General features: G+C 45.4%; 2 protein-coding genes across 2 annotated transcripts; both read left to right on the top strand.

The window, feature by feature from the left end:
- The first annotated feature begins 1065 nt into the window (after positions 1–1065).
- On the top strand, positions 1066–4493 carry LOC109744694 (F-box/FBD/LRR-repeat protein At1g13570). Its single transcript, XM_020303845.4, has 3 exons — positions 1066–2132; positions 2245–2388; positions 3774–4493. The coding sequence occupies exons 1-3, from the start codon at positions 1158–1160 to the stop codon at positions 4161–4163; spliced, it is 1509 nt and encodes a 502-aa protein (XP_020159434.1). The 5' UTR covers positions 1066–1157; the 3' UTR covers positions 4164–4493.
- Positions 4494–10209: 5716 nt separating this feature from the next.
- On the top strand, positions 10210–12124 carry LOC109744692 (uncharacterized). Its single transcript, XM_020303842.3, has one exon. It carries the CDS (start codon positions 10210–10212, stop codon positions 11653–11655), a length of 1446 nt encoding a protein of 481 aa, XP_020159431.1. The 3' UTR covers positions 11656–12124.
- The last annotated feature ends 9882 nt before the right edge of the window (positions 12125–22006 follow it).

Genomic DNA, 22006 nt, shown 5'->3' on the forward strand with positions numbered 1-22006 from the left:
GGTTGGTCACCTAGTTGCATATTTAGACAACCTACTTTGATGCAAAGTTTAATTTGATAAAGAAAAGCTAAAAATTGTTATTTGCCTATTCACCCCCCCCCCCTCTAGCAACTATATCGATCCTTTCAAGTGCTCTTTTATACTATTCATTTTTTATTTTTGATGAAAGCTATTGTCTCCACTCTTACGACGGAGGAGTGTGAAACAAGGCAACCTAGTAAATTTGGCATGTGCACTACTCCCCCTGTCCATGAAAGACTGTACATATAGAGATTTACATATTGACCAAAAGGAACCGGACCTCTATGACATAATTAACGAGCATTGAGAGAAGAAGATTAAAAAAGGTTGTTGCATGCTGTAATTAAGGATAAAGATGCAACATATACTACCTCTGACTTGGTTTATTGGTCCCCTTTGTATTTGATGCCAAATTTTAACCATAGATTTAACTAACAAAATGTTAATGCATGTCTAAAAAATTATATCGTTGGATTCTTATTTGAACATAGTTTTCAATGATATTATTTTTTGGGACATGCATTAACGTTTTATTAGTTAAATTTAAAGTCAAAGTTTGACACAAAATATAAAAAGGACCAATAAACCAGGACGAATGTAGTAGCTAGAGCACAAGTTGCTGCATCAGTCAATCAATACTGATTAGATTAAAGGCTAGGTGCATTTAAAGTATAGATGCACACTCTTTGTTAGAAAAATTTCTAATGCTAACCCTCCTGGAAGCGGAGCGCGCGGAGCGTGGTTCTACCCACTCCCTAAATCGTAACTGCACGCCGCTCCGCTCCGAAGGGGAGTTGCAAAGCGGAGGGATGCCGAACGCTCCCATAGTTTTTCACGCAGGGGTGTGCGTCTTGTACCGTTAACACTATTGAAGCCGCTGCAGAGCATCAACCTACTGTACTGCACAATTGGGCCGGTCCAATTAGGCTACAGGCGCCCATTATGAGCTCCCCTTGTTGTTAGCCCGTCAAGAATGACTCATGGGCCAGTGGGAAGGCAATCAGTGTCGAAACCCTAAGGGCCCCACGCACCATCATCCGCCGCTTCCACACAGTACACACCCCACCCCACTCTCACTGTCGCCATCCAAATCCCCAAAACACTCTCCGACGCATCTGCCGCCGCCGTCGTCGACCATGGCCGGGCGGACACCACTCACCAACGCGGGGGCCGCGACGGAGGCCGACGCGTACGAGCCGTACGTGGCCATGAAGCAGCTGCGCGCTTACATCTGCACCGAGCTCCTCCCCGCCTTCCCCGCCCTCGACACCAGGCGGCTCACCGCCCTCCCCTCCTCCTCCGGCATCGACCGCATCAGCCTCCTCCCCGACGCGCTCCTGCGCAACATCGTCTCCCGCCTCCCCGTCACGGACGCCGCGCGCACCTCCGTTCTCGCCTCGCGCTGGCGCCGGGTCTGGCTATCCGTCCCCCTCGCGCTAATCGACGAATACCTCCGCCCCAGCGGCAACCCGCCGACCGTCACCGCCGCCGTGTCGCAAATCCTTGATGCGCACCCGGGACCCTTCCGCTGCGTCCACCTCGTCCGCAGCCACATGGACGCGTGCCAGCCCCAGCTCGCGAGCTGGCTCGAGCTCTTCGCCACCAAGGGCGTCCAAGAGCTCGTCCTTGTGAATCGCCCGTGGCCACTCGAGGTACCCCTCCCCGCCACGCTCTTCAGCGTCACCACCCTCACCCGCCTCTACATCGGCATCTGGAAATTTCCGGACGTGGCCAGGTTACCGCGTGGCACCTCCTTCCCATGTCTTCGTGAGCTCGGGGTCTGCACCATCCTCACGAAGGACGGAGACATCGAGGCCCTCGTCGCTAGGAGCCCCGTCCTGGAGATTCTGAACATCCAAGGAAGCAACAAAGGGCTGCGCCTTCGCCTCGTCAGCCAGAGCCTCTGGTGCGTGCAAATCTGTGGCTCTGTTGTAGAGGACATTGCCGTGGTGAAGGCTCCATGCCTTGACCGGCTCATCGTGGAACATCCTAGGGACAGTGCCCGTGGTCTGTGTACCAGGGTCAGGATTGGTGACTGCCCCAAGTTGCACGCATTAGGAATTTTGAAGGCAGGAAATCATATCCTAGAGATCCAAGGCACCGTCATCGTGGTACATTTTCTATCTGAAGTCTGTCCATTTGTTCAGTTAGCAAAATGTTCAGTTGATAGAGGTTCATGAATCATGACTAAATGTGCGATCTTTCTTTGTGGGTGCATTCTAGGCTGGGATAAAGCCAAGACCAAGCACCATGGTGATGAACGTCAAGATCCTGAGTTTGAATGTGTGTTTCGGAGACCACGATGACATTAAGATGCTGACTGCCTTTCTCAGATGCTTTCCCAATCTGGAGACGCTGCATATCATGGTATCCCCCCTCCCTCTCTAATTAATGTTTTTGCTTACTTTGCACTCTATACATTACTAAATCATGAGTGGACACGGTGCCAGCTAGTGCAAGTAGTTTTTCTATGTGGTAAGGTGATGGTAGCATCAGCTAGTACATAGTTACGAATGTTTGACCTTGCCATGGGTGATCAATTGTAGCTTAAGTGTTAGCCCTTGTAATTTGTTCTCAGCCATCGTGTCTTGTCTTCGCACATAAACAAGAGTACACTATTAGGGTCTGTGTTGTGTGGCCATCTGTTTTTATGTTATGATGTTCCGTAAAAAAAAAAAACTTGTAGCAGCAGATTTCATCATATCAGGCAGTTATAATTGTGTGTTACATGAATGATAATACTATATTGATGTTACAGAACTAACTGCATATCAGACACTCCTCTGTGGTTAGTGATTACAAGGTAGTTTTCATGGTTTACAACTGGAACTTTGTCCTGAAGGACATACCTCGCAAATGTGCACATGGTTAAGACCTCCATTTTGGATTGTGTGTGTGATTTCGTAAAACCGTGGACCATCTTTTAGTCTCAATCAACGGCAGTAGTAGACTAAGATCTTCAGCCATACTGCGTAACTGGGTGTTTTTTTTCTGCACTGCTAGGTTACTTTGTACTCCCTCCGTCCCATAATATAAGAGCATTTTTTACACTAGTGTAGTGTGAAAAACGCTCTTATATTATGGGACGGAGTAGTGTAAAAAACGCTCTTATATTATGCATAGTTAAAAAAGGTGCGCCTAGGCTCTAGGCGTTAGCAAAACGCCTAGCGCATAACTGCGCTTAATCTGAGCATAAGCATGCGCTTTGATCAGAAAAGCGCAAGGCGGTGGCAAAACGCACAATTAACGCCTAGCACTTTTTTGAACTATGATATTATGGGACGGAGGGAGTAGTTTGTAAAACATACAATGTTTAATGTTGTTTTCTACACATGTAATGTTTAGTTTTTAGTGGTGCTCAAATAGCAATGCTTGTAGTTTCTGAATCTCAACTGTCAAAAAAATCACTCAAAATAATGTACTTACTAATATTGTTCCCATTTATAAACTTTAATTTTCAAGTAGCTAATGGCAAGTACTGATAATTTATCTGAGCCAATTTATGTTTTGCTTGCGTCCGTACCAAGTTCCTCTACACATAGCTGCATGCCTGCATGTATTGTTTAATCCATCTCGCAGCAGATTTATTGCTCGCAGATTGTTTCCCGTTGATTTGCATAGATCTATCAACTCAATTACCGTCATAGCTCTTTATGCTCTTTCTAATTTTTTGTATTGTCAGTTGTTAATCTTGTATGTAAGCTAGCATTACTGCCTACTTTTGTGCTCATTATTGAACTTGATCTTTGCAGTCCGCAAAAGGTGTCTATCAAGCTGGCAATGTCAGGCTCAATCTCAGGTTTTGGGAGTCGGCCAAGCCCACCAAAAGTGTCGAGTTCTCCATCAAGGTGATATCTTTCTGTGAATTTCGAGGGGAGCTAGGTGAGGCGGCTTTCCTGAAGTTCTTCTTTCGTAGTGCGAGGGCTCTTGAGAGTGCAATGATTACAATGCGCTCTGGATCATTTTCTACGGATGAGCTATCTTCTAGAGTGAAACAAGTGTATCAAAAGATGGTGAGTAAATCATGCAAAATGATTGTTCTTGGGAGTGATGGCCCTGAAGGAGGCAGGCCTTGGAGCTTCAAAAGAGGAACCGATTACTGCTTCAAGGACCCTTTCTCAGCTGTGGAATGGGTCGGTTAAGCTTAATATTCATATTTGCCACTGCTTGCAGGGAAAGAAGGAAGAGCAGCTCAAGTCTTGTTGCTTTCACCAGTGTAGCTCTTTGTACGATTGTTGTGTTTAATTACCTTCAGCCCTGGGGGATCTTTATCGATCTTGACTTAGCATTTATCTATGTTATAAGCAGTTAATTAGCTGATAATCTTCTGTGCTTTCTAGTATTAGAGTCGGAGTGTGGTGGTTTAAATATGGCAGAGTTGGAAGCTTGGTTGAACTTGTAATGGTCGTAAGCTGTGGTCTGTTGCTACCTTCACTATATATGTTGTAATGGCTTCGACGTTTTCTGGCTGAGATGAAGGACTGAATCCTCTTGTTTTGTTTACCATTTTTGCTGCTGAATGAAGCCTGAGATGTTTTACAGAGCTTGTGTGCTTGTATTTTTTAGAGAGCTCTGGAAACCATTGCTGCTTTTGTCATTTCCTTTTTCTTTTTGAAAGTTCAGATTAAATCTTGAAATCAAGATGTGCGTTTGGATCAAATGTTGCCGCTGAAGATTTTTGTTCTCTGGCTTTCAGTGCTCTTTTCTTCATCCTTTGATGATGCACACTTCGGAGGTCTCATGACTTATGTTTTGGTCAATTTACACAAATGTGGATCAAAGTTGTAGGGAAGCTGAAACAATAAGTTATAATACTTGCTCTGCGTTGTACTGAACGATGAGTTTTTTTTATGTAGTTTGATGTTTAAATGCAGTACAAAATCTGATTGGCAAGATGGTTATGCTTCACCTGGTACGGGAACTTAAGCACCTGGTACCCAATTCAGTATTTTTTAGATCATCCGGATAATTTAGTCAATAGCACTATGTAGACTGGTTTATTTTGTGTGTGTGGCCCCTTTCTCATCTCTGAAACATGCAATGTTTCTGGGATTTATTTGCCTTTCTGCATCGAGTTCAAAACTTGAACATTTAGCAGGCATTGAGCAAAGTAACACGAGTACCATTTCCTCGCGGTACTTCATAAACCCTCAGAAGGTACTCACCGTCTTTTTCTTTGAGGGGAGAAGGTACTCACTGTTAAAAGCACATACTCCTAATAACTAAATTAGGACCTAGATCGATGAGGTTCAAACGTGAATTCGAAAACATATCTTGGTACCATGCAGGTGCTCTATGATTAGAGATAAAAGTGACCAAATACTACTCCCTCCGTTCCCAAATATTTGTCTTTATAGGCATTTCAAATGGACACAACATACGGATGTATGTAGATTTATTTTAGAGTGTAGATTCACTCATTTTGCTCCGTATGTAATCACTTGTTGAAATTTTTAAAAAGACAAATATTTGGGAATGGAGGGAGTACATGCTTTTAAAATGGAACTGTTGACCGCACCTAATGAATACTGAGATTGATTTTTCCTTGCTGGTTATCAGTTATAAGATGCCCATTGACTGTATTTTCTCGAATAAAATAAAATGAAATAATAGTAAGGCATTTGCACCACAAGAATATGTAGACATGTTATTTTAGGACTAGCGAGACATTATGTGAAGATGCAAATTAAGTTGGTGTATGTGTATGAGAGTGGCTTGATCAGAATATGTAGACATCTTTTTGTTGCTCTATGTGTACAGTATTTTAAATAAAATTATACTAAGACTTTCGTATCACAAGAATTATGAGACCTGTTTTTTGAGGAATAGTGAGGCATTATGTGAAAATGCACACTGTTTTTATGGAGTGGTGAGATGGTGTGTACGTGAATTATGTGAAAATGCGCAACAGACGGCGTGTACTCCAGCATCCTTTATAGAAGTAACACCCTAGGTGGCCGCACACGGCACACCAATCTGAGAGTCTTTCAATACTTGGCATGGAAAATCTGCCTTTTGTTGTCATGTATTATAGCTTTGACATTCTTAAGAAGCTCTCTCACACTGATCTACCTTTGCCCTGAAAATTTCCCCTCGAAGTCATTAGACGCGGCTCTGCATACACGAACTCACCCCACCTTTCTTGTAAGGGACTTCAACAATGGGGCATATCCATCTGGCATGTCATGGATTTGGATTCAAATTTCTTAAGTGTCTAGATCAATCTTTGACAGTTTGGAGAAGCCATCATAAGGGATTAAGGGGCAATGATCACTGCGCCCCCTCTAAAATTCCATGGACCATACTCCATGACTCTTTTCCAATCCCCTAGGCATGAAAAGTGGAGAGTGTAAAGTTTATCCTCATGCAGACGGATTTTAACATCTTGCTCAAGATACCAAGCTGCTCGTATGTATTTGAAGAACCAAAATTGATTGAATGTCTTTCCAACATGAACTCTTGCTATTGCGGTCGAATGAAAAGAATCGACCAGCGGCATCTCCTCTTGCTCATAGACCACACCATCCAGGTCCTCGTCTCGTAGTCCTAGGTCCCGCATCATGGCATCAACACCATCTTGTTATTGATCCTGAACCCAACACACCATTATCCATTTTGCACTGGCCCAAATCAGATTTCCAGGCAAGAGAGACCCTAGGTTCTCGGACTCCACACGAGCTACGTCGAAGACTAGGCGGTGATCCAAGGATCACACCTTGTACAGTCCAAACTAGCAGCCTCAAGGAGGAATGGAGGGCAGGGAAGGCAAACCTCAACGTCGGGAACAAAACAGAGGGTCAAGAATAACGGGGTCTGCTCCTCCTAGGCGACCACCGCCGGTGGCCACTCCGGCCCCGGCGGCCACCTCACCTCCCGTCGGTTGCCACTCCAGCGCCGGCGGCCACAACCTCTCTGCCACTTGTCACCCTGCGGGTGGCTTCCACCACCTTTTTCGTTTCTTTGCTGGAGGAGAAGGGCCACGGGAGTTGGCTATGGAGCCCCCTACTCTCAACTTTGCTCGAGCTTGTTTACAGGACTTGTTCCCCCACCTCTTCTCCTTTGTAAAGAACAAGAATACTACAGTGCACACTATTATTCATACTGAATTCTTGGAGGATCTGTTCCACCTTCCACTGACCGTGCAAGCTTTCCAGGAATTTGAAAAGATGGAAGATATTTGTATAGCCTTAAGGGCTTCTGACTCCCTGGATTGCACTGACACCTGGAGTTACATTTGGGGAAATGATCAATTTTCAGTTGCTAAGGCATATAAAGTGATGATGGGAGTTAAAATAGTGCCCCAACAATTCAACTGGATTTGGAATAGCTCCTGTCAGCCAAAGCACAAGGTGTTCTTTTGGAGATTACTTCATGACAGGCTCAATACTAGGAATCTTCTTCGCAGGAAAACTTTTCATCTGGACAACTACAACTATGCTGTCAATAATTGTCCTCAGGAGGAAACCCTGCAGCATCTCTTTTGGACCTGCCCTTTTGCAACCCAGTGTTGGGATCTGATATGCCCCTCAAGACAAGCTAATGTCTCAGTGCTTGAAGCTTTTGCTGATCTCAGGCAGAAACTTCATGTACAATTCTTCATGGAAATCATCATACTAGCTTCTTGGGCTATCTGGATCTCAAGAAATAATCTGATCTTTCAAGCAATTCAACCTAGCATTCAGAGGTGGAAAGTCATTCTCCTTGAGGAGCTTAACTTGCTCAGATTTAGAATAAAAAAGAGCTATGCTAGGGCCTTCTGTACTTGGCTTGACAACCTTGTTCTGTAATTTTTGTTTTCTTGTAGATAGTTTTGTTTAGTTTTTTCTTCTGGCTTATCTCAAGCCTTTGTACTGTTGGACCTTTGCTTTTATAATAAAAAAAAATTGCAGTGGGGTTTTGCCCTACTGTGTACAGTAAAAAAATAATATCATCGTTGAGAGGAGAAGATAGGAACCCTAACGTGAGGGAAGAATATAACCCCAGTCTATATTCCGCGGCTAGCGTGGTTTGCTTCCCTCAGCCACCACATGATACCGAGAATGTATACATATTAACAACTACATCATGTGGTACAATAATCCAAAGATGATACAAGCCCATAAAGTAAAGGCATAGCGAGCAAATAGAATGTTCCCTCGTGTTTGCGAGTTCTCAGCCGAGCAAACCGACAAGAGCATGGCGTGTACTGAATTTCTAAAAAAATCATGAGTATTAAGAAATACTACTTGTGTATTTTTTCTTTAAAAGAATCACAAATGTCTTAAATGTTTATGTATTTTAAAAAACAGTCAGGAATAATAATGATCTGAAATTAAGAAAAAAATATGAATGTTAAAATTTTCCATGTATTTTAAAAATCTTCACGACTATGGAAAATATACATGCATTTTAGAAAATGCCATAGTAGAATTTTAAATGTTGTGGAATTTATAAGATGCTCACGAAAAATAAATTCATTTTTGTAAATTTTAAAAATCACACATTTAGATAATTCACTTATATTAATAATATTTATGAATTTCAAAAAGTATTAATGAACCCATCCATGAATTTAAAGGGTAAAAGAAATGAAAATAAAAAAGGAAATTGAATAGAAAAATGGAAACTAAAAAGAAAAAAGGAAACCAGGAAACAAAATGAAAACAAGAAGAAAGCCGCAGAAATATTTTTTTTAGAAAGATTGCCACTTTATTTAAACCCCCAACAACATCTGGTACATGAATAAAATCAGGAGTGGCAACTAGCCAAACATGTCTACCAAGACCTAACAAGACCGCGGCCTTTGCTAAATTATTCGCATCAATGTTTGATTTCCTGCCTTCGCGCACTATGTCTGCCAATTCAAAATTCCTTTGCCCCGCCTAGATATCTCGTATAATCATTGAAGAAGGTCCCATGTAACCCCCCCCCCCCCCCCCCCCCCCCCCCCTCAGGTAGCTAACTCTCGAGCTGCAGTCAGAAGCTATTCTGAGCCTTTAAATGTAAAGATCCGCCGCAAGGAAGAGAGCTTCACAGCAGCATGCATGAGCTTCTAAAATCTCTGGGTCTACCAACCCCTGAAAACAAGTGACTGAAGCACCCATGTATCTTCCATCAGAAAAGATCGCGTGGGGGGCGAAAGGAAAACAGGCCGACACCGTGTCGCGCCCTTTCCATTATTTAGTAGGCCAGCCCAATTCGTTCGTCGCTCTGTGCGTTAGGTTGACAGACAAGATTGGGTTGCCTGGAGATTCCTTCACACCCCTCACGCGCTTGGCGTTCGTATGGGCCAGCCCATTTTCCGTCTTTTTCGTTTTATTTTTCTTCTTTTAAAATTTTGTTTTTCTTTTTTCTTTTTTCTTCTTTACTTTGTCACTTTTTTTAGTTTTTTTCTTTTCAAATTAACAAACATTTTTTTCATTGAATTCAAAAAATGCTCATCGAATCCATTTTTTGGTTCATCGGATTTGAAAGATATTCATCAAAATTCAAAATTTCTTCATCGAATTAAAAAATTGTTCATCAAATTCTAAATTTGTTCATCTATTTCATAAAATGTTCATCAAAGTCTTGTTCATTAATTTCAGAATTTATTCATCATTTTTTTAATTTTTCCTGAATAATTCATCATGTTCAAAATATGTTCATTGAATTCAATTTTTTTTTCATCACATACAAAAAGATGTTCATCATTTTAAGAAAAATGGTCATAAAATATTTTATTAAAATATAAAAATTTCTTCAAAACCATTTTAATTTATGTTTCCAACAACACTTTACTCAGTATAAGCCAGAATACGAATTTGTTTATTCTTTCAAACTTATCATCAAAAAATACATCAGCAAAAAAAATTCTTGGGAAAATGAAACATCCATTTTTAACATACGTGATTGAGACGTACGGACACCCACTCAAAAAAAAAACTTACAAACCAGAGTCACGAGCGGACGAGTGGGAAAAAAACCCAGCGAATCAGCGGGAGTTGGGCCAGCCCAACTAACGGCGCCAGGCTCCCGAGTCCCGACCCAACTCGGTGTTTCCATGTTTCCAGGCGCGTAGGTCTTATAGGACTTCCCGGGTTGCCTCATCATCAAACAGCCTAAAATCTAGGGGTTTCGAATTGGAGATCGAGAATTCGAGACTCGGGAGGCCGCCGCAGCCTCTCGATCCACATCAATCCCGAGCCACATCTCCGGCGATCTTCCGCCATGAGCTTCCCAGGGAGGCTTTCCTGGGTCGTGCTAAGGAAGCAAGTCCCGATCTTCTACGCCGAGGAGAAAGATCAGGAAGACGAGATCATGGCCAAGGCGAGCAAAGATTGGGGTGACATCGAGGACGGGTCCTGGATGCTCGACCAGTTCTCCCTCGACTTCCACCTCGTTCAGCCCCCGGAGCTCTCCACCTTGTCCCTGCGCGCCAAGGCCGAGTCGCGCGAGTACGGCGGCATCACGTGCCTCCTCGAGTCCGTCATGGAGAACTTCCTCGTCATGGCTCTGCTGTTCGGCAACAGCTTGTACTGGCTCGTCTATGACGCCGCCAAGAACTCGCTCTCGCTGCTCCCCGCCACCATGGATTCCGTCCTCGCGTTGGAAGATGACAAGTCCTTGCTCCCCCTCAGGCAACCTGCTGTCCTGCCACGCGACGACGGCTCCTGCGATCTGCTTGATGTAGGACTCTGCTTTGATGGACCCGGCGAAGTGTTGCCGCGGTCGTGCATTCTCTTCCGGTGGTCGAACCGTGGCCCTGGCAAGACGTGGACGAAGCAGCAGGCGCGCGTTATCCCGCATGCCCCGCTGACACTGACGGCCCAATGCCCTGTTTCGCATATTTACCAAGCAGACGTGGTCTTCACTTTCAACGGGAAGGTTTTCTGGGTCGACCTCGAGATTGGCGCCATTGTCTCCACCGGTACCACCACCGAAGACGGCGAACTGGACTTCATCCAGCTTCCCCACGAGTGCCAAGGCAGTGACTTCTCCCGCAGTTACCCCAACGAGCGCCGGACCATGGGTCCAGTTGGGAACTCCATAAAGCTCATCTCCATTGTCACCACCAACGGCGACAACCCCGGCAACAACACAGACCCTGCCGACGTCATGCTGCGGAGCTGGACTTTGTCGCCAGACCTCCGCTCATGGACTAGAGACGACGACATGGAGCTTCCCTTGCCGCTACTATGGGCCTCGGAGGCCTACAAGCGCGAGAGGCTGCCACAGGCCATGCCGCGGAACCCAGTCCTCAAGGCCGATGAGGACGGCGTCCTCTACCTCTTGCTGGGAGATTACTACGTGGATTTGGATACAATGGTCCGGCTATGCAGGGAGATTGAGTGCGTGATCAGCATCAACATGCACACCAAGTCTCTCCTATCCCGCAGCCATCGTCCAATCAAAGATGGCTTGCCACCCATGTGGCGCCAAGACAGAGACCAGCCTTCCAAAGGTTTCCGTCCTAATATGCCTTCCCTGTTTGCCGCCAAGTTCTGCCCGAGCCACACTGGATGGTCTGAATCTGATGGTCTTCTGCCCAAGAAAAAAAGGAATCATCTAATAGATGGTAATTTGAATCTGAATCTACTATTGCCACTCCTCCTCCTACTCCTACTTGGTGTTATTTGTGCACATTATGCTAGATTGATGACTAGCGTTGGTTGATCAACCGTGATTTATGCTTGACTGCATTGTTAGGGGCTGTTCTTCTTTTTGAAGAATTTAGATGATGTCCTTGATACTTCTTGGTGACTAGTCTAACAATGCTATATTTGCTACTGCTTGCAGCCGTGTAGCTCTTGCTTCTACTGTTGTGGTTAAACTTGTAATTGCTGTAAACTTGTATATGTCGTAATGGTCTCGATGAGGGGTTGAATCCTCTTGTCTTGTTATCATGTTCTGCTGCTGAATCAAGCCCGAGACGTTTTGCAGAGCTCGTTGTGCCTACATGATGCTGCGAACAAAGAGCAGAGTGAAACAAAACAGCTTATAAATTTGTAGTAAAAAGAAAAAAAATATCATTTCCTACGTACAAGAAAAAAGTGGAAGTAAACATAAGCGGTGTAAACTCTTTATCCCAAGGTTGATATTTTTTAATTTGTCATCGTATCTTGAAGCGTCCAAGAATAAAGGATTCACGATATGGAATTCCATTACTAGAATACTCCTAGTTATTATATTACTACAACTTAATAATCCATAAGAAGAATCCACCAAAAGTTAGTGAAGGGTTAGGAACACTAAAGTACATAAAGGATTAGTAATGGAAAATCTAAAACATTAGAGATTTTTGCACTTGCAATTTGTAGAAATTATCAAGTAGTACTTTCTTCGGATTTCGATCCAGAGTATGTTCACATTCACTTGTTAAGGAAATGGCTATCAAGAATGAATTAACCCTTTATCCATTTTTTCTTTTTAAGTACCCCCTCCCTGGGGAAAGAAGAATAGTAAAAAAGATATGGAGTGCACTAGAAAAAGTGTGCTTGTATTATTTGAAAGCTCTAGAGACCATTGCTTCTTTTAACTTTGTCTTTTTCTTTTCTGTTCAGATTAAATCTCGAAATCAGTGCATTATTGTGTTTGTGTTCCTACTCTTGCATTCGTTGTTTTTCATTTATGCATTGCGGGTCTACACGTTCTTGTGTTTCGACTTTTTGGCTGTTGAGATGTGCGTTTGGATCAAACATTGCTGCTGAAGATTTTTGTTCCCTGGCTTAAAATGCTCTTTTCCTTGGCATAAATGTGGATCAAACGTCTCATGAACTTTCTTTGGTCAATTTGCACAATGTTGATCAAATTTTTACGGAAGCTGAAACCACAAGTAACGAAGTCTTAACTTGGCGTTCTACTCCTTCCGTTCAGAAATATAATAAGATGTTTAGTGGATATTCGATTTGGTGCCCGGGTTCATCTGCACCCTGTGAACAGTAAATTCAAAAAATACTAAATTGTTTAAAAAATTCTGAATTTTTTTAGGTGGAAGTTGTTATTTTTGAATAGTTTGGATTGCTTACCACACGTGTCACATGATAGGTGAAGTTGTTCTAGTGCATGATGCTCGTGCCGAATTTCAGCTTGTTCGGATATCTGAAGAGCTCATGGAAAAAAGACAAAAATCGGTCAAAATGGCACATGAGCATCTAGCATCACAAAAGATTTTTTTTGAATTTTTTTCGCATCACAAAAGATGTTCGTGCCAAAACGCCGAGTCCGATATTTAATAGATTTCTTTTGAGCAAACACAGTAGGGTAAAAACCCTACCGTAACTCTGTTATTCATTAATAAGGTGATGAGTATTTACAGTGAGATGTACAACATCATGTGGACAAAGCCTAGAATAGTTTACAATGTATCTAACCAGTGTTGCATGCCCTCCTTTAGGCTTGTCTTGCTCTTTTGTATGATCATACCAAAATGCTCTTTGAAGCATGTGATACAGTAAAGGATGCCCTTTTGTTTATGATAAAAAGTGATACCATTCCTGTGCTTCCAAAGAGTCTAGAACCCTGCCATCATTAGTTCCTTATAGAATGGTGTTCCATGTCTTTTTCTGCCGTCCAGTAGCATATCATTGATATTCATGTATGTATTCCATTCCATTACTAGTATTATCCAAAAAATTTGGCCGAAGTCACAAGAGAAGAATTGGTGGATGTATTCCTCCATTGGTTCTTTTTGAATTTACTGTTCATGCGGGAGCAAATGCACCTAGAGCCAAAACGCCCTTTCTGTGGTTATTAAACAAATGAAACAATGTTGCTGAAGCAAATACATCTATGCTATCCCATACATATCTGTTATCTCATACAGTAAAACCAGAGTGCTTATTACATCTCTACTATTAGAGCATATCCAACAAGTCCTATTTTAGGGCACACAAAGTCTTTTCTTTGCACGAAAAAGTGGCATCTTCAACGTCTGCCCTACAATAGGTCATCAAACTGAACCTATTGTCGAACTATCGAAATTGAATCACATGTTGGGCTGTTGTACAACCCTGCTCGTCGTCCCCAAATTCCACCGCCCCGAGCCACCATGGTCATTCCCGACCTTGCTTTCGCCCCCATGGTTCCCTCCTTTCCGGCCTCAATCACGGCATGCATCCAGCAAATCCCAAGCTCCGCTGCTCGCCGCAGCCGCCCTCGCTGACCTGCCACGGCCTAGACCAGTTACCCTTGGATGCGGCATGCCCCATGCACATGCACGACCACTCGGCCGGCCCAGAGACGCACGGCTCCAACGGTCGAGTTTGCCCGACGGCACGTTGTCGGCGCAGCAGGAGGCCCGAGGTCGCGAGGGAAGAAGGGAATCGGGTCACTGGAGGAGAGCCTATAAATTTCAGCTCAGAAGTTGGCCTCCGCGCGTCACGGTTTTGCGTTTTGGGCAGCAACCTTCATGCCTCGCTACCCCTACTTTGTCACTGGGTGAGGACACCGCAAGATTGAACCCAAAACTAAGCACCTATCCCACTGCAAGAAAACCAATCTAGTTGGCCAAACCAAACCGATAATTCGAAGAGAAATACAAAAATATCAAATCATACATATAAGAATTCAGAGAAGATTCAAATAATATTAATAGATAAACTGATCATAAATCCATAATTCGTCGGATCTCGAGAAACACACCGCAAAAGAATATTACATCGGATAGAACTCCAAGAACATCAAGGAGAACATGGTATTGAGGATCAAAGAGAGAGAAGAAGCCATCTAGCTACTAGCTATGGACCCGTAGGTCTGTGGTAAACTACTCATGCTTCATCGGAAGGGCAATAGAGTTGATTTAGAAGCCCTTCGTGATCGAATCCCTCTTCGGCAGAGTACGGGAAAAGGCCTCCAGATGGGATTTCATGAGGTCAGAGACCTGCGGCGGCGGAAAAATATTTTGGTGGACGCTTCTGGTCGTTTGGGAATATTTCTGAATTTATAGGCCAAGAATTAGGGTTGGAGGAGCTCTGATGTCACACCCTGGTTTTTGGCCCTTTCTTTTTCTTTTAATTTTCTGAGGTTTTTGCTTGAGTTTTTTTTCCGTAGCTATGTGGTCTGGAAATTAAAGAAGATGACCTCTTCTTCCTTTTCAGAGTGGCTTGTCATCCTCCAATCCTTTCCAAGACCTTGCCAGTTTCATCCTAGCCCAAATCCTAATATTATTTTTATTGGGAATATTCCTTTTTCTATTAAAGGAATAATCCTTTTTGCCCTAGGTTGTGAAGCAACCTATATTTCTATCACTCCAAAAATTCCCAAATAATTATCATATTTTTTTGGGTCATATCTTGCTCAAATATGGCAAAACTTTTCCTTGCCATGATAAAAAATATTCCACCAATAATCCTTTTCCTATTCTGCCCTAAATGGCACTTTGTGAAGGAAGTGTCATTTATATCCCTCTGATTGACCTCAAAATTTTTGGACATCTTTTCCTGTCCAAATAACTGCCTCATGCCAGAATTCAACTTTATTTGCCTAGCCAATACTCCTCACTGATTTTTCAAAGTTCCTGTCTGAGGGAAACCTTTGTGAAGGAAGTACTAGCTAGGGTTATCCAAATGAGTTGAAATTTTTCACATTCCTTAATGTGGTCATATCTTGACCCTCCTACAAGTTTCATCTCATTCCATTGATCTATGTGAGCCTAGGATCAATTCTTTGTTTCTGTCCAAATTTTCAGTTAGTGAAGCAAGTATATTTTATCTTGCTCCATTATGGCTGAAAATTTTCCTGAGACTTGTCCTACCCATATAACCTATATCCACAAGATTTGGGCTCATTTCATCTAGCCATTTTTCGTCAGGAATTTTTCCCAAGTTTTTGGACAGAGAGGATAACTGTGAAGGAAGTACCATTTTGGCAAGTCCATTTGGTATTAATTTTTTACAGCTTCATTATATGTCCAAATCATCTAGCCTTGACAAATTTCAGCTCAAGTGGATAAATTATGTGAGTGCCCCTTCTTGATCTTGATTCTGGACCAGATTTGGCAGTTGCAAAGCAACTATGTTAAATACTTGTCCAAATAATCTCAAACGTAACAGGACTGTAGTTCTTCTTACCCTAAACCTCCCAGACATCATCCTTGTCCCTTATCACTTCTATGTTGATCACAGTTTCCTGCAACAGTTTGCAACAACAAACTTCAGAGGACACTTCCCATTTAACCACAGCGTTTTTCATCGAGATTCCAACTCATTTGTGACCTAGCCTGGAGAGGAAACACTTGGGACATTTTTGACCGATCATAGCACGGGTAGTCGTCGCGTTCACGCGGTGACCACCGACTTGGCATGCAGTGAGGGCGCTCTGCTGCCGTTGGCCGCGTCCAGGGCGACTTCTAGCTCGGGCCCCTCCTCTGCTCGGCATCTCAGCGAGCACGAGCGTGTCCATCGGCTCTGCCTCGTCGTCCCCTTCTCCCTGGACCTCTCTCCCCCTCATTTATTTCGCTCGTCGGAGCTCGCCGCCGCGCGCCCATGGGCGCACAGTGGCCGGTTGGCTCTGTGCGTGCCCTGGCCGCTTCCTCCCCGTGCTCCTCGACCTCGTCCGCCCCGTGAGACCTCCCCTGTTGCTCCCCGTCGCCTTCCGGCGACCGAGCTCGACCGCACACGCGTCCACGGCTACGGCCACGCGTCCGCGGCGACGGCCAGCTCGACCCCGCGTCCCCAGCTATTTATAGCCAGCCCCGAGCCACTCCGAGCACTCCATGGCCTCCACCTCACTCCCAGGACCCCTCCCAGCCTCTTGCCCGAGCTCCAGAGCCCCTCTTCGCTGCCCTATGCCGCCATGGCCGCCGCCCCTGACCTCGCCAATTCGCTTCGGGTGTAGCTCCTTCTCTCCTCCTCGCATCTCCAGAGCTCCCCCTAGACCTCCACGAACCGCCCAAATCACCTCCTACCTCCATCTCCATGGCCGTAGCCCCGCTTCCAACTCCGGCCGACGCTGTCTTCCGCCGCGGCCATGGCCCTGCCCTCTCCAGCACCCTCCGGCGAAAGGGAATGGTCCAGGCGGGAGCGGCTCCTCGTCCCGGTCTCTCCGGTGGCCGGAGCGTCACCGGGGGTGGCCTGTGGCGCCGGAACGGCCGCCGGCGTCGAGCCCCTCCCTCTGCATCGCGGGCGAACGCGGGGAGGTAGACGACGACGACCACGCCCACTCTCCCCTGCCAGCAGGCCCCTACTGTAAGCCACTCAGGCCCGGCCCCGCCTCTGCCACGTCATTTAAGTGGACACGGCAAGTCACGGGGTACGTTTTCATTTCTCGGAAAACGTGTTCCCAGCATTTACATTTCTTCTTATCAAGGCGTATTCTAGCTCTCCTTCAGCCATTGTACGTTTTTGCTTATGGAAAGCGTATTGCCTTATAATGCGCTTTCAGTTTTTCTGTCCAGGCCCCGTTTGAACCTCTCCTAACTTTTTGCTCGTAACTCCGATCGAGGTGATTCTAATGCCTACTTCTTCGTATCGCCGAGCCCGTTCTCTTGGCGTCACTTTCATTATGTTTTGACATACTGGAAATGACCTTATTGCCCTTTCCCCTAATCAGCCCCCTTCGAGGGAGAAACTTTTCCGGCGATTCCTTCCGCGAGCTTTCCGCACTTCTCCCCGGTGTATTCTTCATCCCCAGGCAAGCCACGACAACCACTTGCATGATATACATGTAGTAGCCATGGTTTTCTACTTGAACAATTAAAAAGTGCTTGTTGTCTGCAACTGTTATCGTTGTTTCGATACTGCTTATCGTTTCATGTTCATCTTCATGCTATGTTAGTATGCACTTGGTTATCATGTATTCTTGCTAGTATTGCTTTCGTATGACATGTTGGGTAGTAGTTCATGTTGGTGTTAGTTATGTTCTTCGGTGCATGACTATCGTCTGCTACCAAGTGCCGTTGCTATGCATGTTTCCTTTGCATCTAGCTGGTTATATGCTTACTTGGTAGTATTTATTGGTATGTTCTTGCATGGTATTTATTGTTGATGCTAGTGGTCATGTTATGCTATGAATAGTGTTATACTCGGGATATTCATGCTCGTCTGTATGCCATGCTCATTCGGATATATGATTTATTCTTGTTGATATGGTTCATGATTATGTTGCACCCCTATGCTTATGTTGATATCGTGTATGATAGTTGCATCATGATTAATTGTATGACTCAGCATCATTTGCATTCAAGTTTAACCGGACTTAAATGAACTTGAACAACTGTTGGCTGAGTCATGGTGCCACCAAATCGAGCTGACCAGTGCGGCCACACTTGCCTTATGGGGGGGGGGGGGGTCCTAACTGGGTCTATTGTCATGCCTCTCGCCGGTGCCTCCAACAAGGGAAGGTTATGCGCGGGCGCTACCTTGGCCTGGTAGGACGACATAAGCCTTGTGTGCCCATTGTTGTTGTTGTAAGGATCCTTGTCCCTTTTTGTGACCGTTTATGTTTTGCCACGATGGTGGCCATTGGATGTCATGGGTTGACATCGGGGCCACCCATGACTTAGCCTAAAGGGGAGTTTGTCGGAGTGGCCGGGAGGGTGTGATGGCAATAGAGTGGGTTTGTCGGAACACTGTTAATCCACCCGAATGGGAGTGCGAGGCCATGGGTTCTGTGGTGTGGGTACAGTGTACTAACCTCTGCAGAGTGTGTGTTAAATCTATCGGTAGCCGCGCCCGCGGATAAGGGCCCAGTTCGTAGTCGGTCACACTATGGGTCAACAGTAATAATGATAACCTCATTAATAACAACCCTGGTTCGATGATGAGAAAGAGGTTGGTTGTGATCGAGAGAGGATCACGAAGGTATCATGGATACCGAAGTTGGTTGATCCTTATGTGATCGTGATCTGACCATAGTGGTATCGATGATACCGAGTTGGTGGATAATTGTGGTGTTATGTGAGAATCACGGGTAAAGGTCAAGCTCCTTGTGGTCATTTAATGATTACTACGGTATGATTAATACCAAGCTTGATTGGATCCTGAGGTGATCGTGTGATGACCGTGATGGTAAGCTTATGCATGTGATGGTTACGAGGTATCCCGAGCAGAGTAAGTTGGTGCATGATAGTGTCATCATGTTGCAGGCTAGTATCTGGGGTGCGTGCGGAGATCTCAACCTGCCCAGCCTGCCTACTCGCGATCCTCTAGGCCTAGCGCGTCGAGCTCAAAGGGACAGAGAGACACAACAGCTTATCCTGGTTCGGGCCACCTTGCGGTGTAATACCATACTCCAGCGTTTTGGTGGATTACCTCGAAGGGCTGAGGATGAACTGGTACAGTGGATGAACTGGCCTCAGGAGGTGAGGTGTTCTTGAGCTCAAGAGAGTTGGTGAGGTGGTCGGATGTGAATGGATCCGATCTGTTCGTCCCCCCTTCTATGGTGGTGGCTAAGTCCTATTTATAGTGGCCTTGGTCCTCTTCCCAAATGGTGGCGGGAAGGGATCCCACAACGACCAGATTTGAAGGGGGACAAGTAGTACGTCCTATCCTGACTAAAGTGGTCTTCGCCTACGAAAAGCTTCTGGTCGTGACGCTGCGTTGGGCTCGGCGATGACCTCCGTCCTGCCATCCTGGCGGTCTTGGTCTTGTTGCACCAGAACGAAAACCTTAGGCTGATTCCTCGGGACTCCGCGCCTGCTACTTGCCTCCTTTGCACGAAAGAGGAAACTGGTGCTCTGCGCCCGCTGGCACCCGCCTGGCGCCTGCCTGGCCTTGGTCGTCATGGCTCACGTCAGCTGAGCCTCGTGAGGTGCACCTTGCATAGAACTCTCCGCCCCTCGGGAGCCAACATGAGGAGGCCGATCCCCTTGGAGGTCTTGGCGTCGTCCGCCTCGTGAGGCTTGGCCCCTCGCGAGGGTCTTGAGTTGTCGATGCTGAAGCTGGGCCGTACCAGGCCGTCGATGGAGCCACGCCGTGGGCCGCAGGCAGACAAGTTTGGATACCCCCGTATCCAGAACGCCGACACCAAGGGATACTTTCCAAAGGCTGCCGACGAGCGTACTGGTGTACTCCACCGTCGCCGCCGCCACAACAATGGCGGCGATGACCTTGTCGTGATTGCGGGTGTTGACAGCGCAAAAAAACAAGACGTGGGGTCGTGGGCATTGTGCGCTAATATCTGGAGGGCTTGGCAACGATGGGGTCATACCGCCTGTCATGCGCTGGGCCAGGCCCCATATCTCAGCGAGGACAGTACATGGTATTGCCTACAAGCCCTGCAATCCCTAGAAAAAACAAGAGGAAGCATAACCCCTGGTTACGTGCATACCTGAGACTGAGAGGGGTCCCTTGGGATCTGGGGGGCCCGGGGCGGTCGCCCCCCGCCCCTTCCCAGGACCGGCCCTGATTTCAACCAGACCCCTTAAAATCGCAAACTGTAAAACTGGGATACGGGTCAGAAAAAATGCATTTTAAGGGTTCATTTTAACTACGGCCGAACAGATACTGTAAAACAAACTGTAAAACTGGGATAAAGAGCTCCTTCCTCAAGTCCGGCAGCTGCAGCCCCTTCCCCCAGCCGGCCACGCCGGCCGCGCCCAACCCCGTCGCCCGCCAGCCGTGCCCTGTCGCCCGTCGGCCGCACCCCGTCCCTGCCGGTCGCGCCCCGTCACCACGCCGACCGCGCCTAGCCTCACCGGCCACGCCCCCGCCGCCTCCACCATCCGCGCTGGCCGAGCCGTGCCCCTTTACCTGCCGCGCCGGGAGGATTTCGGCGGCCAGGCTGAGGCCATGGGAGGCCACGGCGATGTCGACCTCGTCCAATTCGAACCGGCGGCGATCGATTGCGGCATCTAGCGGCCTTTTCCGGTGTGCGTTGATGAATTCCGGCGAGTTTAGAGCGGATTCCGGCAAACTCCGCGGCGGCGTGTTTGCTCCGACGAGGTTTGACCGGTATACGGGGCCCCTTAGGTTCGGACTTCCAACCTCCAAATATAAGGGTTTCGGGTGTGCATTTTCAGTGGCCCTTAAAAATTTTACGGGTTGGACCACTTTTATGGTTTCTGTTCTAGATATTTTTTCCGACCAAAACTGTAAAACGCAAAAATTATGCGGGTTTGACCACTTATACAGGGTTTGCTAAAGATGCTCTTAGCCGCCTCGAGTCAGATTCGGGACTCGTCGTCGGACCGGCCTCTTCCATCATCATACTTGTTCATTGGGTTTGGGCCGTGCTGAGCTGGGACCCATCTCTTCTTTCTTTCTTGAAAGAATAGCTTGTTTTTTCTTGTTGGGCCAGCCTTCTCGGGGGAAAAAAGTCATATTTGGTTGGGATTTTCAGCGCCAAAATAGGGAAAACCATATGACACGCTCTTTGCGTCAAGTTGTTGTGCAAACGCAAAGACATGCCCAGGCGAGTGATTAAATGGGCCGACCCGTTTGCGTGTTTCACTAATCCCGGTTTTGGGATCCTTCTAGAAGGTTCCCAACCGGTCCAGGTCTGGTTTTTTCTTTTTATTTTTTCCTGCTGTTTCTTTTATGGTTTTGTTCGGGTTTTCATTATGTTTTTAATTTTTCGGTTTTTTTGTTTTTGTTTTTAGTTATCTGATTCCTTTTTTCGTTACCTTTTCTTCCTTTTTTATTTCTTTTCATTTTCAATTCCTTTTTCTTCTCGTTTTAGTATCTATTTTTGTTTTTCAGGATTTTAAAAAAGTTTGAAATGTCAAAAAATGTTCATGTTTATAATTTTTTTGTCACAGTTCAAAAAATGAAAGATATTTAAAAAACTTTTTGCTTTTCAAGATAGATTCATAAATTCAAAAGTAATCATGTTTCAAATTATGTTCACAAATTCATAAAATGTTCGCGATCTTTAAAAAATGTTCGCATATTTGAAAAAAATGTTCTCCTTATCAATAAATATACATAAGTTCAGAAAATGTTTCTGTATTCAAATTTATTTCAAATTCAAAAAATGTCTGCAAACTTCAAATAATATTTGCTTTTTTTTTCTGATTTTGTCAAAGTTTCAATTTCTTTGACAGATGCAAAAAATGCTCCCTTTTGTCCAAAATCTTCATGTTTTCAAA

This window comes from Aegilops tauschii, chromosome 5 (assembly GCF_002575655.3).
Source record: "Aegilops tauschii subsp. strangulata cultivar AL8/78 chromosome 5, Aet v6.0, whole genome shotgun sequence".
In the NCBI taxonomy this organism is placed as follows: Eukaryota; Viridiplantae; Streptophyta; class Magnoliopsida; order Poales; family Poaceae; genus Aegilops; species Aegilops tauschii.

Coding starts and splice junctions, on each gene's coding strand:
- LOC109744694 (XM_020303845.4), top strand. CDS start 1,158: ATGGCCGGGCGGACACCACTCACCAACGCGGGGGCCGCGACGGAGGCC. Junction 2,133..2,244: donor TCCAAGGCACCGTCATCGTG/GTACATTTTCTA, acceptor GGTGCATTCTAG/GCTGGGATAAAGCCAAGACC. Junction 2,389..3,773: donor TGGAGACGCTGCATATCATG/GTATCCCCCCTC, acceptor TGATCTTTGCAG/TCCGCAAAAGGTGTCTATCA.
- LOC109744692 (XM_020303842.3), top strand. CDS start 10,210: ATGAGCTTCCCAGGGAGGCTTTCCTGGGTCGTGCTAAGGAAGCAAGTC.